Here is a 15,187-nt window from a genome sequence, read left to right as displayed (position 1 = left end):
TCAGATTGGATTGCACTGTGCGTTACCGCACAGAACCCCTCTTGATGTGTATTGGACCCCATCACGAAGTGATTGAGTTCTTCGTCTTTCCCAACTGTACCTCTGAGGTCCTCCTCGGTCTGCCATGGCTCCGGCTTCATTCTCCCACCCTTGACTGGACCACCGGGGAGATCAAGAACTGGGACTCTGCTTGCCATAGGAAGTGCCTCTCCCCCCCTCCCAGTCCCGTCAGGCAAGCCTCAGTGCCTCCTCATGGCCCCCGTCCTGGTGACACACTGCCCCGTGCCAGGCTTCGCCCTCTGCCCTCCCTCCCCATTCCCACTCCTGCTGTACTGCCTGCCTTTGAGGAACCCTCCATTCACTCCCGGTGTCCTCGTCCCAGGTAAAGCAGTTGTCGGACAAAAAAAGGGGGAGACCTAAGGGGGGGGGGTACTGTTACGCCGAGCGCTCTGGGTCCCTGCTCTTCCCCGGAGCGCTCACGGCGTCTCTCTCCCTGCAGCGCTCCGGTCCCGCTGACCGGGAGCGCTGCACTGACACGGCCGTCGGGGATGCGATTCGCACAGCGGGACGCACCCGCTCGCGAATCGCATCCCAAGTCACTTACCCGTCCCGGTCCCCTGCTGTCATGTGCTGGCGCGCGCGGCTCCGCTCTCTAGGGCGCGCGCGCGCCGGCTCTCTGAGACTTAAAGGGCCAGTGCACCAATGATTGGTGCCTGGCCCAATTAGCTTAATTGGCTTCCACCTGCTCCCTGGCTATATCACATCACTTCCCCTGCACTCCCTTGCCGGATCTTGTTGCCTTGTGCCAGTGAAAGCGTTTAGTGTTGTCCAAGCCTGTGTTACCTGAACTTCTGCTATCCATCTTGACTACGAACCTTGCCGCCTGCCCCGACCTTCTGCTACGTCTGACCTTGCCTCTGCCTAGTCCTTCTGTCCCACGCCTTCTCAGCAGTCAGCGAGGTTGAGCCGTTGCTAGTGGATACGACCTGGTTGCTACTGCCGCAGCAAGACCATCCCGCTTTGCGGCGGGCTCTGGTGAACACCAGTAGCCTCTTAGAACCGGTCCACCAGCACGGTCCACGACAATCCCTCGCTGACACAGAGGATCCACTACCTGTAAGCCGAATCGTGTCAACGGATCAGTACTTCTGGACCCTTAGCAGAAAAAAAAGCCCCAAAGCATGATGTTTCCACCCCCATGTTTAACAGTAAGTATGATGTTCTTTGGATGCAACTCAGCATCCTCCAACCACGACGAGTTGAGTTTTTACCAAAAAGTTCTACTTTGGTTTCATCTGACCATATGACATTCTCCCAATACTCTTCTGCATTATACAAATGCACCCTAGCAAATATCAGATGTGCCTAGACATGTACTGGCACAAGCAGGGTGACACTTCTGGCACTGCATGATTTGAGTCCCTGGCGCCGTAGTGTACTGGCAGTATCCTTTGTTACCTTGGTCCCAGCTCTCCAGGTCATTCACTAGGTCCCCCCGTGTGGTTCTGGGATTTTTGCTCACCGTTCTTGTGATCATTTTGACACCACGGGGTAAGATCTTGCGTGGAGCCCCAGATCGAGGGAGATTATCAGTGGTCTTGTATGTCTTCCATTTTAATGCTCCCACAGTTGATTTCGTCACACCAAGCTGCTTGCCTAATGCAGATTCAGTCTTCCCATCGTGGTGCAGGTCTGGAATTTTGTTTCTGGTGTCCTTCGACAGCTCTTTGGTCTTGGAAATAGTGGAGTTTGAAGGATGACTGCATGAAATTGTAGACAGGTGTCTTTTATACAGGTGCCATTAATACAAGTAATGAGTGGAGGACAGAGGAAACTCTTAACACCTTAACGACGGCGCCACATGGTGTCGCTTCGCTCACAGTGACGTACATTTACGGCGCTGCGTTCCTTGATCACCATGTCTCCTGAAGCGGTGATCGGAGCGGAATGACTGCTGATATCTATCAGCAGCCATCCCGACATATTGCCCAGGTGGGGCCTGAGACCCCCCTTGTCGGCGATCGCCATGATTCGCCGATCAATTCTGACCGGCGAATCACGGCATTTCCGGGCTGATCGGGTCTCTGGTGACCCAATAGCTTGGAAAATAGGGATGATCGGAGCTGTCAGACACAGCCCCAATCATCCTAAAGGATAGGAGTGAGGTGGCAAGGGTGCCACCTCCTCCTATCCCCTGTGATTGGCCGATCTGGACTGACCGGCAAATCGCAGGGCAGCGGCGGGGGTGTAAAAGTTGAGATCCCCTCCCTCTGCCCGCCCCTGGAAGTCCAGGCGGCGGGGTAAAGATGGCGGTGGCGGTCACCGGTGGCAGACAGCAGGGAACTGTCAGCGGGGAGGACCGGTGGCAGCAGAATGCAGGTGGCATGGTGGAGACAGAGGCAGCAATGAGGATCTGATAAGTGATCTTCACTGCTGCCTTGTAGCTTCACAACTACAACTCCCAGCATGCCAAGATAGCCAAAAGCTGTCTGGGCATGCTGGGAGTTGTAGTTTTGCAACATCTGGAGGGTTATAGTTTGGAGACCACTGTCTCCAAACTATGCAATTCCAGATGTTGCAAAACTAAAACTCCCAGCATGCCAAGACTGTCCAGGCGTGCTGAGCATTGTAGTTCAGCAACATCTGAAGGGCCAGATGTGGCAAAACTACAACTCCCAGCAAACCCTCAGAGCCGAAGGGCATTCTGGTAGTTGTAGTTATGCAACATCTGGCCCTTCAGATGTTGCCGAACTACAATGCTCAGCACGCCTGGACAGTCTTGGCATGTTGGGAGTTGGAGTTTTGCAACATCTGGAAGTGCACAGTTTGGAGACCACTATACAGTGGTCTCCAAACTATAGCCCTTCAGATGTTGCAAAACTACAACTCCCAGCATGCCCAGACAGCTTTTGGCGTTGTAGTTTTGCAACAACTGGAGGCACACTGGTTGGGAAACACTGTCTGTTTCCTAACTTAGTGTTTCCCAACCAGTGTGCCTCCAGCTGTTGCATAACTACAACTCCCAGCATGCACAGTCTGTTAGTGCATGCAGGACGTTGTAGTTTTGCAGGTTAGCCCCCGCCCATGTGAATGTACAGGGTACATTCACATGGGCAGGGGTTTACAGCGAGTTTCCCGCTTTAAGTTTGAGCTGCAGAAAATTTTCTGCCGCAGCTCAGACTCCCAGCAGGAAACACGCTGTGAACCCCTGCCCGTGTGAATGTACCCTAAAGACACTACACTACACCTACACAAAATAAACTGTAAAACACTACATATACACCCCTTACACTGCCCCCCCCCCCCAATAAAAAGTAAAAACGTCTCACACGGCAGTGTTTCCAAAACGGAGCCTCAAGCTGTTGCAAAATAACTCCCAGTATTGCCGGACAGCCATTGACCAACAGCTGGACGCACCCTGTTTGGGGAGCACTGCCGTGTCCGTCCCTATGCAAATCCCTAATTTAGGCCTCAAATGTGCATGGCGCTCATTCACTTCAGAGCCCTGTCGTATTTCAAGGCAACATTTTGGGAGTACAGAAATACCCCATATGTGGATGTAAAGTGCTCTGCGGGCGAACTACAATGCTCAGAAGAGAAGGAGCACCATTTTGGAAACTACACCCCTCACGGAATGTAATAAGGGGTACAGTGAGCATTTACACCCCACAGGTGTCTGACAGATTTTTTAGAACAGTGGTCCGTGAAAATGAAAAATGTAATTTTTCATTTGCACAGACCACTGTTGAAAAAATCTGTCAAACACCAGTTTTCCCCAACTTCTATTCCAACCAAATGCTTTTTTCAAAAGCCCAATGGCGCTCCTTCTCTTCTGAGCATTGAAGTTTGCCTGTAGAGCACTTTACATCCACATATGGGGTATTTCCATACACATTTTGGGGGGCTTTTTCTCCTATTACCCCTTGTAAAAATGAAAAATTTGGGGTAACACCAGCATTGTAGTGAAAAATTTTTTTTTTTCCATTCTCACGTCCAACTTAAGCAAACATTCGTCAATCACCTGTGGGGTGTTAAGGCTCAAAAAAAAATAATTCCTGGAATACTCCTTTAATTGACTTCACCTGATACTGTATATCATAAATCTTTTGTTTGATGATGTAAAAGTTACAAGCTTCTCCACAACATTGTCCGGCCTTCTGGGTTTGTACTAGACTTTATTTTCCTTGCTATATTTGTCTGTTCATCTAACAGACCCCTGGGAAGGAATTTTCTGGCCTGGTTTAGATTTCGGCTTCGTGTCACGAGTGGCAATTACAATGTCACAGGTTGAGACGTCGGTGATGATTTTAAAGGTGTTGATTGGAAGAAAGTGTTAAAAATGTTTGTAAAAGTTGCATTTATTGTTGCTAAAACCATAAGGGCAATGAGGATATGTGTGTCCCACTGCGATAATTGAATATTCATATGTCCTAGGAGCACAGACCTTTTTACTGCGCTAACTACATATCAGAAGCACTTATCATCATTTAAAGAGGATGTCTAAGATTAGTAAAAAAAAATAAAAAATGTTTTCCTTCTTGATGGGCTGTGTCTGGTATGGTAACCATACTTTAAATAGGAATGTGTTGTAATACAGCCCAATAATAAGAGTGAAGCTGCTTCTGAAATTTTCCCTTCATCAGTAACCAACCTAGAGGGGATGTCCAGAAATAGAAAAACAAAGAGAATTTCTTTAAAAAATAGCGCTACCCCTGTCCTCAGGTTTTGCGTGGTATTACAACTTGTCTCCATTCACTTTAAAGGAACTGAGCTGCTGTACCACACATGAACTGGAAGAAATTAGCCCTGATTTTCCATTCCCGGATAACCCTGTTAATATACAATACTGGCATTTGTGTATTAAAGGGCTATTCCAGGATTTTCTTCTTCAGCCTTTGAGCCCACGATGCCAAGTTATAATACTGTGTAATATTCATCTATTACCTCCGTGCACCACTTTGTTCTGTTTTAAAGCACAGGACCCACACGCAGGACTGCTGTACTGCACATCTTTCTATTTTACTGATGTCTCTGACCTTTCCCAGCATTCCATGCGGCCAAGGACAATATGTCATAAGTCACATCAGTCCTCCATGATTTGCAGTGTCTTTTTGCATATCCACTGCTCAAAAAAATAAAGGGAACACTTAAACAACACAATGGGGGAGATTTATCAAAGCCTGTCCAGAGGAAATGTTCCTGTCCACTCAGGAAGCAACACTGATTGACAATCAATTTCAATGCTGCTGTGCTAATGGAACAGACAACAGATGGAATTTATAGGCAATTAGCAAGACACCCCGAATAAAACAAGTGGTTCTGGAGGTGGTGACCACAGACCACTTCTCAGGTCCTATGCTTCCTGGCTGATGTTTTGGTCACTTTTAAATGCTGGCGGTGCTTTCACTCTAGTGGTAGCATGAGACGGAGTCAACAACTCACACAAGTGGCTCAGGTAGTGCAGCTCATCCAGTATGGCACATCAATGCGAGCTGTGGCAAGAAGGTTTGCTGTGCCTGTCAGCGTAGTATCCAGAGCATGGAGGTGCTACCAGGAGACAGGCCAGTATATCAGGAGATGTGGAGGAGGCCATAGGAGGGCAACAACCCAGCAGCAGGACCACTTACAGGCCAACACCGTTGTGCTTACAGCCCAACACCGTGCAGGACGTTTGGCATTTGCCAGAGTACACCAAAATTGGCAAACTCTGGGCAAAATGGTGCCCTGTGCTCTTCAAAGATGAAAGCAGGTTCACACTGAGCACATGTGACAGACGTGAGTCTGGAGACACCGTGGAGAACGTTCTTCTGCCTGCGACATCCTCTAGCATTACCGGTTTGGCGGTGTGTCAGTAATGGTGCAGGGTGGCATTTCTTTGTGGGGCCGCACAGCCCTCCATGTGCTTGCCAGAGGTAGCCTGACTGCCATTAGGTACCGAGATGAGATCCTCAGACCCCTTGTGAGACCATATGCTGGTGCGGTTGGCACTGGGTTCCTCCTAATGCAAGACAATGCTAGACCTCATGTGCCTGGAGTGTGTCAGCAGTTCCTGCAAGAGGAAGGCATTGATGCTATGGACTGGCCCGCCCATTCCCCAGACCTGAATCCGATTGAGCACATCTGGGACATCATGTTTCGCTCCATCCACCAATGCCACGTTGCACCACAGACAGTCCAGGAGTTGGCGGATGCTTTATTGCAGATCTGGGAGGACATCCCTCAGGAGACCATGCACCACCTCATCAGGAGCATGCCCAGGTGTTGTAGGGAGGTCATACGGACAGGTGGAGGCCACATACTACTGATCCTCATTTTGACTTGTTTAAGGACATTACATCATAGTTGGATCAGTCTGTAGTGTGGTTTTCCACTTTGATTTTGAGTGTGACTCCATATCCAGACCGCCATGGGTTGATAAATTTGATTTCCATTGATAATTTTTGTGTGATTTTGTTGTCAGCACATTCAACTATGTAAAGACGAAAGTATTTCATACGATTAGTTAATTCGTTCAGATCTTGGATGTGTTCTCTTCGTGTTCCCTTTATTTTTTTGAGCAGTGTATATTGCTATTTAAGATCTGTACATGTGGAACACATCCAAAAGGATTTTGAGCAGCTAGGTTAGGTGATCTGTCTGAATCCTAAAAAGGGGATTTAATGGAACCGTTTCTTGATTTCAGTTAAATATCAGTCCTAAGCTACTTTTCCCTCAAACGGTTTAGATGCTAAATTCCCTTGGAAGTAATGAAACATTTTGCCTCTGGGAAGTGAACATTTCTTTCTGGCTTAGCACTTATGTATGGATAACTGGGGTCTGGAGTTTTATGTTATTTAATATATACTCCAAAAAATAAAAGAGGAATGGTGTGTTACGCATGAATTTATAGAGCGGCCATATTTTAGTATGTGTAGTGCTTCTCCGTGGTTCAAGCAATGGGGCACACAAATAAAATCTTTCAGCATCTTATGCAGAACTGGGAACAGTACATTGCTTTAAAATTATGCTAATCCTGAAGCCTCCTGTGTTCTCTCCTCCACCATCTCTCTACTCATTTCCATACACTTCCAATCCTTTCACACTTAAATACCCATTGCAGTGAATTATAGTGTTTAAGAAGAGACACATTTACACATTTCAAATGTATTTTGCTTTTTCCACTAAATATTTCTTAGTGTCATTTAAGTTTTTTATGACCTTTTTATAGGACACACATTAGATTCATATTAACACTGTTCTAATAAAACTGAGTGCGGCCTTATGAACATGACAGTGCATGTGCAGGAGACATTTTGGCAGCATACTGCTGTGTACTATGGAGCCACGGGGACCCTATTTGTAGCCTTACCATACTCCATTGGGCGCTGTATGCATGATTTATTCTTCTCTAGAAGCAATACTTCCTTATACCTTTATACATATGGGATCTGCTGCTGTAGAACATAACTGCTTTTTTCTTTTGGATTTGCACATCAACTGACAATAGAAGTAAAAGACATGGGAGGTATGGTGAACTGAACAATGTCAGATTCAAAAACTTTTAAATGTTGTTACTGATGAAAAAGAAAGACCTTTTGTAATATGGTTGTTTACATTTTTTAAAAGATTTTACAAAGAAAATGACTCCCACCACTTGAAAATCCCACCACTAGGGGTCTCTGTACCTACTGAGACACTAACCAGTCCTGTAGCAGCATCAGGCTTGTCCATGAGTAATGGACAAGAGATGAGTCATGGACAAGGCTCAGTGGCATCTTTGCCCCCCTACATCATGCCGTGTGTCCCCCAATAAAAAATCCTGAGAGGGCCCCTGCAGGTTCCATAGTGCCAGTGGGTCAGGGGCAGAAGATTACCAGCAGTGGACTGTATCAGAGACCTTGCTGCAGCTATTCCTGCTGGCTGAGGTTCTCTGTACATAAGCAGCTGCATTGCCGCTTTAAGAGGAGATCCTGGCAGTGCTCCCTTGACAAATCCCCCCTTCTCTCCCCCTTGGCTGGCTTCCGTCTGCACTGTATAGCTCCTCATGGTGGTGGATGAGAAGAGAGGATGAGGAGGAAGTCTGCAGCACATGGAGGCCATAGACGTGCTTCTGCCTCCAGGATGGTGGAATAGTAAGTGCACTTTGTGTAATGTGTGCGTATAATGTGTATGTGATGAGCACATGTATATACTGTGTGTAATGTGTGCTTATAATGTGTATGTGATGTGTACATGTATACACTGTGGCCCTCATTTACTACTGCAAATCCGACATATTTTGTCGAGTTGTGCGACAGATTCTGGCGCATTGTGCCAGAAATTCTATCTGTGCCAGAATGTGTGCTTATAATGTGTATGCAGGGCCGGCATTAGGGCGGGTCAATCCGGGCAATTTCCCAGGGCCCCCATCCCCCAGGAGGCTCCCTGCAGGCTGCTCCCCCCTGGATTCGCCACTGAGCAGCCCGCAGGGGGCCCGTCACATTCGGGACATCCATGTGTCCCGAAAGATCTTTTCGGGACACAAGGATGTCCAGGTTACCTTTCTGCTGCCCTGCGTTAACTTTAAAAATGCAGGGGCTGCCAGGAGGTAGTGCATGCAGGCTGAAGGCTGTATGTCTGTGGGGGGAGCTATACTGCACCTAATGTGGGGGAGCTATACTGCACCTAATGTGGGGGAACTATACTGCGCCTAATGTGGGGGAACTATACTGCGCCTAATGTGGGGGAACTATACTGCGCCTAATGTGGGGGAACTATACTGCGCCTAATGTGGGGGAACTATACTGCGCCTAATGTGGGGGAACTATACTGCGCCTAATGTAGGGGAACTATACTGCACCTAATGTGGGGGAACTATTTTGCCAACCTAATGTGGGGGAACTATACTGCCAACCTAATGTGGGGGAACTATACTGCCAACCTAATGTGGGGGGAACTATACTGCCAATCTAATGTGGGTGGACTTATACTGCCAGTCTAATGTGGGGGAACTACAACCTAATGTGGGGGAACTATACAAAAATATAAAATTGTACTATTCTGATTCCTATAACTCTATTATTTTTCTGTATATGGGGATGTATGAGGGTCATTTTTTGCACTGTGATTTGAAGTTTTTATCGGTACCATATTTGTTTTGATGGGACTTTTCAATTGCTTTTTAGATATTTTTCTTATGGTATTTGCAGTGACCAAAAATGTGCAAATCTGGTTAGTGCACTATTACGACTTTTGGGGCCCCACTTTTGATTTTGCCCAGGGCCACTCTAAGCCTAAAATCAGCCCTGTGTGTATGTGATGTGCAATCTAGTGTATGTGTGATGTGTACATGTCTATAATGTGTGTTCTGTGTATGTATATACCTGTGTAATGTGTGTTTATATATCTATATGTGTGTGTGTATATATATATATATATATATATATATATATATATATATATATATATATATATGGGAGATTTATCAAAACCTGTGCACAGGAAGAGTGGTGCAGTTGCCCATAGCAACCAATCAGCTCGCTTCTTTCATTTTTAAAGAGGCCTGTGAAAAATGAAAGAGGCAATCTGATTGGTTGCTATGGGCAACTGGAGAACTTTTCCTATGGACAGGTTTTGATAAATCTTCCCCATGGTGTGTACATGTATTTACTGTGTGTACTGTATGTTTATTTGTCTGTGTGATGGGTGTTTATATATCTGTATACTAGGGCTGCATACAAGGATGTATGAGGGTCACTTTTTGTGCGATGATCAATAGTTTTTATCTGTACCATTTTTGTTTTGATTGGACTTTTTGATCACTTTTTATAATTTTTTTTTCTGGTATATGAAGTGACCTGTTTTTATTATTATTATTATTATTATTATAATATTTTTTTTCTTTTTTATGTTTATGACATTAACTTTGCCTTTTCAATAATGGTATATTTTAATAATTCAGACATTTATGCACGTGGCGACACCATGCACATTTATGTTTACATTGTTTTTGTTTACATTATTTTCTTTAAAAATGGGGAAAAAGGGGTGATTTAGGGTAGGGTCACACGACATGGATCCGCAGAGTATTTTACTGCTAGTTACCTGAGCCTTAGTGTTCCTCCAGCTTTTTCCCCCTGCTCGCAGCGGCAGTCCTCTGCTCCGAGCAGTCACACAGGGGCATGCGTCGCCACTGCACAAGCGTGCTGTGACTCGCACAGCATTTCGTCCTGTGTGAATGCTCAGAGTGACCGATTGCCACTGTGAGCAGGGGGAAAAAGCTGGAGGAACACTAAGGGTTGGGTAACTAGCAGTAACATACGCTATGGAGATCTGTGTCATGTGACCCTACCCTTTAACTTTTATTAGGCGAGGGGTTAATGCACATCTATTACCTTTTCTTTTAAATTTTTTTTTTTTTAGTGTGTGGCACTACTATCCTAATGGCACAGTATGTGTCTTTATTATATCCTAGCAGCACAGTGTGTGGCTTTATTATATCCTAGCAGCACAGTGTGTGGCGTTATTTTATTCTGGCAGCCCAAATTGTGACACTATTAAGTCCTGGGGTACATAATGTGGCACTATGATATCCTGACAGCACAGCATATGGCATCATGATATCCTAGCAGTGTAGTGTGTGGCACGATTATATCCTAGCAGCACAGAGTGCAGCGCTACTATATTCTGGTGTAATGTACAGTATGTAGCATTGTGTAATAGCCCCCACCCCCTTACTTTTGTCATGGCCCTAAGTGTGCCCCCCCCCCCCCAAAAGCTGAAGACACCACTGACAAGGCTACATGAGCAGACACACCAACCACCTCCCTCCACCACAAGGTGGGACATGCCCCCTTTTCCCTGAGAGGATTTATAGCATTGTGAGCTAATGAAAAGAGGGATTTTTATGATAAATATAGGTGATAGAGGCAAAAAATTAGATGTACATGGCCAGGATTAGGTACTAAGTGACATATTCATTCTTTTTTGTTGATGTTGATGTGGGATCTGACAGGTACACTTTTAGTACCCATGTACTTGTATGGATGTAGAGAAGTGAAGCTGGGTTCCTACATACTATTTTTGTCAATATTTATTCCTCATTTTACTTCCTACTGTTAGCCAAAAAGTTAATCAACCAAAACCCTTTTGGAGGTCTCCAACCATCCTCCATGACACTCCCCAGGGTTTAAGTTTCCTGCTTGAGACACACATTAATAAAAATAAATAAATAAAAATGCTGCAAACAGAAATAATAGGACACTACTAAAATCCCAGTGTGTCCCTATGTCTTGTGCCTCCCTCAATGATAATATAATAGAGTTTAGTGTACGGGGAAGATCACTTCTGGATTATTATTATTATAATAATAATACCTGCTAACTTGGTATATATCCCTTATAGAGCAGTATCATGAAAATAACTTTGTTAGCAATCAAACGTCAATACACATACATACAATGTACTGTGAAGCAGCGCAGGCTAGGAAGCAGCTGGACTCCTGCCAGTCAAGCCAGTCAGTGCAATGAAGGGGCTGAGCAGACAGGGTACAGAACTCAGAGCAGTCCTCCAGCGGAACCTCTAGAACCCCTTAAAGAGGTTCTCCACTGCCCTGTCTTCCGGAGCTCCGCTCGCAGTGTCTGGAAGTTTATTATTCCATGTTCGAGGCCGCCCCCTCGTGACGTCATGCCCGCCCCCTCAACGAAAGTCTATGGGAAGGGGGCAAAACCGCTGTCACGCCCCCTTCCCATAGACTTTCGTTGAGGGGGCAGGCGTGATGTCACGACGGGGATGGCATGACGTCACGAGGGGGCTGGCGTGACGTCACGAGGGGGCGGCCTCGAACACGGAAGCTCGCACACAGCGTTCGGAGAAATAAACTTTCGGACGCTGCGAGCGGAGCTCCGGAAGGCAGGGCAGTGGAGAACCCCTTTAAGGACCAAGCCCATATGACCTTAAGGACGAGAGAATTTTTTTCACATCTGACCTCTTTCACTTTAAGCATTAATAATTCTGGGATGTTTTTACTTATCAATTTGATTTTAGTTTAGTTTTTTCGTGACCTATTCTACTTTAACATAGTGGTAAATTTTTGTCGATACTTACATAATTTCTTGGTGAAAAATTCAAACATTTTGTGAAAAAGTTGAAAATTTTGCATTTTTCTAACTTTGAAGCTCTCTGCTTGTAAGAAAAATAGATATACCAAATAAATGATATATATTGATTGACATATACAATGGCCCACATTTATCATTGTCTTTAGACAGTTTTTTGTGTCTAAAAAAGGGGCAAAAAAGGAGCAAGCAGGGTTTTTTGCCCCCTTACTTTACACATTTCTGATGATTTTGAGTTGATGCTGATTTTGGCAATAGATATTATATGGAAGGGTTTTATCAACTGCACCTTTTTGTTAAAAGGAGCAAAAACGGCGCAAAGCCACTGAAAAGTCTCTAAAACTACACCAGCCCAGACTTAGCTTTTTGGTGAATGTGAAGAGAGAAATTTCAGAAAATGTGACCTGCACAAAATGTATCATATGCTCTTTGAACATTTAATAAATTTGGTGTTCCTACATATTACCAGCACACAAAAAAAGGTGTAAAAAAATGCTTCACTTACACTACAATGATAAATGTGGGCCAATATGTCTACTTTATATTTGCATCATAAAGTTGACATGTTTTTACTTTTGGAAGACATCAGATGGCTTCAAAGTTCAGCAGCAATTTTCCAATGTTTCACAAAATTTTCTAAATCTGAACTTTTCAGGGGCCAGTTCTGTTTTGAAGTGGATTTGTGGGGCCTTCATATTAGAAATACCCCAGAAATGACCACATTATAAAAACTGCACCCCTCAAAGTATGCAAAATTACATTCAGAAAGTTTGTTAACCCTTTAGGTGTTTCACAGGAATAGCAGCAAAGTGAAGGAGAAAATTCAAAATCTTCATTTTTTACACTCGCATGTTCTTATAGACCCAGTTTATTATTTTTTTTTTACAAGGGGTAAAAGTAGTAGGTACAAGGGGTAAAAATGTGTAACCCAATTTCTCTCGAGTAAGGAAATACATCATATGCGGATGTTAAAGGGGTTCTCCGTTGCTTAGACATCTTATCCCCTATCCAAATAGCTGTCACGCCCCCCCATAGACTTGCATTGAGGGGCGGAGCGTGAGGTCACACGGGGCGGAGGTGTGACGTCACACGCCGCCGGCCCCGTGATCGACAGTAATCAGACCCGGAGCGAACACGCTCCAGGGACTGATTACAAACGGGGTGCCGCGTGCAAAATCCCGGGGGTCCCCAGCGGCGGGACTCCCACGATCAGGCATCTTATCCCCTATCCTTTGGATAGGGGATAAGATATCTAAGCACCGGAGAACCCCTTTAAGTGCTCTGTGGGTGCACTAGAGGGCTCAGAAGTGAAGGAGCAACAATGGGATTTTGGAGAGTGAATTTTGCTGAAATGGTTTTTGGGGGGCATGTCACATTTAGAAAGCCCCTATGGTACCAGGACAGCAAAAAATAAAAAATAAAAAAAAGCATACCATTTTGGAAGCTACACCCCTCAAGGCACGTAACAAGGGGTACAGTGAGCCTTAACACCCCACAGGTGTTTGACGACTTTTCTGTAAAGTCAGATATGTAAATTAAACATTTGTTTTATTTATTTTTTACTAACATGCTAAGAGGTAACCAAAATGTGTTACCCCAGTATGGAAATACCCCATGTGTGGATGTAAAGCGCTCTGCAGGCACACTACAATGCTCAGAAGAGAAGGAGCCACATTTGGCTTTTTGAAAGCAAATTTTGCTGAATTGGTTTTTGGGTGGAATGTAGCATTTAGGAAGCCATTATGGTGCCAGAACAGCAAAAAAAAACAAAAAAATAAACACATGGCATACTATTTTGGAAACTACACACCTCAAGGCACGTAACGAAGGAGTACAGTGAGCCGTAATACCCCACAGGTGTTTGATGACTTTTCGTTAAAGTCGGATGTGTAAATGAAAAATTTGATTTTTTTCACTCAAATGCTGGTGTTACCCCAATTTTTTATTTTCACAAGAGGTAATAGGAGAAAATGCCTTGCAAAATGTTAACAACATTTCTTCTGAGTATGAAAATACCCCATATGTGGATGTAAAGTGCTCTGCGGGCAAACTACAATGCTCAGAAGAGAAGTTGCGCCATTGAGCTTTTGGAGAGGGAATTTGTTTGGAATGTAATTCGGGGGCCATGTGCATTTACAAAACCCCCATGGTGCAAGAACAGTGGAGCCCCCCCCCCCCCACCCACATGACCCCATTTTGGAAACTACACCCCTCACAGAATTTATTAAGGGGTCCAGTGAGCATTTACACCCCACTGGCATTTGACAGATCTTTGGAACAGTGGGCTGTAAAGAATGAAAAATAAAATTTTCCATTTTCACAGACCACTGTTCCAAACATCTGTCAGAAACCTGTGGGGTGTAAATGCTCACTGCACCCCTTATTACATTATGTGTGAGGTGTAGTTTCCAAAATGGGGTCACATGTGAGGGGAGGTCCACTGTTCTGGCACCATGGGGGCTTTGTAAACACACATGGCCTTCAATTATGGACATATTCTCTCTCTAAAAGCCCAAGGGAGCTCATTCTCTTCTGAGCCCTGTAGTGCGCCCACAGAGCACTTTACATCCACATATGGGGTATTTCCTTAATTAGAAGAAATGGGGATGCTAATTTTTGGGGGATTTTTCCTATTTTCCCTTGTGAAAATGAGAAATTTTGGCAAACACCAGCATTTTAGTGAAAAAAAAAAATGCTTTTATGAACAACCTTTATGAAAATTCATCAAACACCTGTGGGGTGTTAAGGCTCACTATTCCCCTTGTTACCTTCCATGAGGGGTGTTGTTTCGAAAATGGGGTCACATGTGGGTATTTTTTTTTTTGTTTATGTTAGAACTGCTGTAAAATCAGCCACCCCTGTGCAAATCACCAGTTTAGGCCTCAAATGTACATAGTGCGCTCTCACTCCTGAGCCCTGTTGTTCGCCCGCAAAGTATTTTACATCCACATATTGGGTATTTCTGTACTCAGGACAAATTGTGTTACAAATTTTGGGGGTCTGTTTTTCCTTTTACCTTTTGTGAAAATAAGAAGTATGGGGCAACACCAGCATGTTAGTGTAAATATTTTTTTTTTTACAATGACACACTGGCATGACCCTAACTTTACCTT

The 15,187-nt window shown here is 44.8% G+C and overlaps 2 protein-coding genes across 7 annotated transcripts in view; one reads left to right on the top strand and one right to left on the bottom strand.

The window, feature by feature from the left end:
- Positions 1-15,187, top strand: part of DNTT (DNA nucleotidylexotransferase) — a 412,449-nt gene that overhangs the window by 47,690 nt on the left and 349,572 nt on the right. Inside the window, exon 1 of one of the 2 annotated variants that reach the window (XM_056529818.1) lies at positions 9,532-9,610. The exons of the other annotated variant lie outside the window; for it this stretch is intronic. Within the exon in view, the coding sequence (XP_056385793.1) occupies positions 9,608-9,610 (3 nt within the window). The 5' untranslated portion in view covers positions 9,532-9,607. Of the gene's footprint in view, positions 1-9,531; positions 9,611-15,187 lie in introns of those variants that run through there. 2 annotated transcript variants of the gene reach the window in all.
- The window catches only part of LOC130282002 (uncharacterized), a 183,096-nt gene that overhangs the window by 21,010 nt on the left and 146,899 nt on the right, over positions 1-15,187 (bottom strand). Inside the window, exons 1-2 of one of the 5 annotated variants that reach the window (XR_008846202.1) lie at positions 10,063-10,168; positions 7,349-7,476 (exon numbers count right to left, since the gene is read on the bottom strand). The exons of the other annotated variants lie outside the window; for them this stretch is intronic. The gene's annotated coding sequence lies outside the window, so the exon portion shown is untranslated. Of the gene's footprint in view, positions 1-7,348; positions 7,477-10,062; positions 10,169-15,187 lie in introns of those variants that run through there. 5 annotated transcript variants of the gene reach the window in all.

Source organism: Hyla sarda, chromosome 7 (genome assembly GCF_029499605.1).
Source record: "Hyla sarda isolate aHylSar1 chromosome 7, aHylSar1.hap1, whole genome shotgun sequence".
In the NCBI taxonomy this organism is placed as follows: domain Eukaryota; kingdom Metazoa; phylum Chordata; class Amphibia; order Anura; family Hylidae; genus Hyla; species Hyla sarda.
The sequence above is the reverse complement of the archived record's forward strand: the minus strand, read 5'-3'. Positions and strand labels throughout refer to the sequence as shown.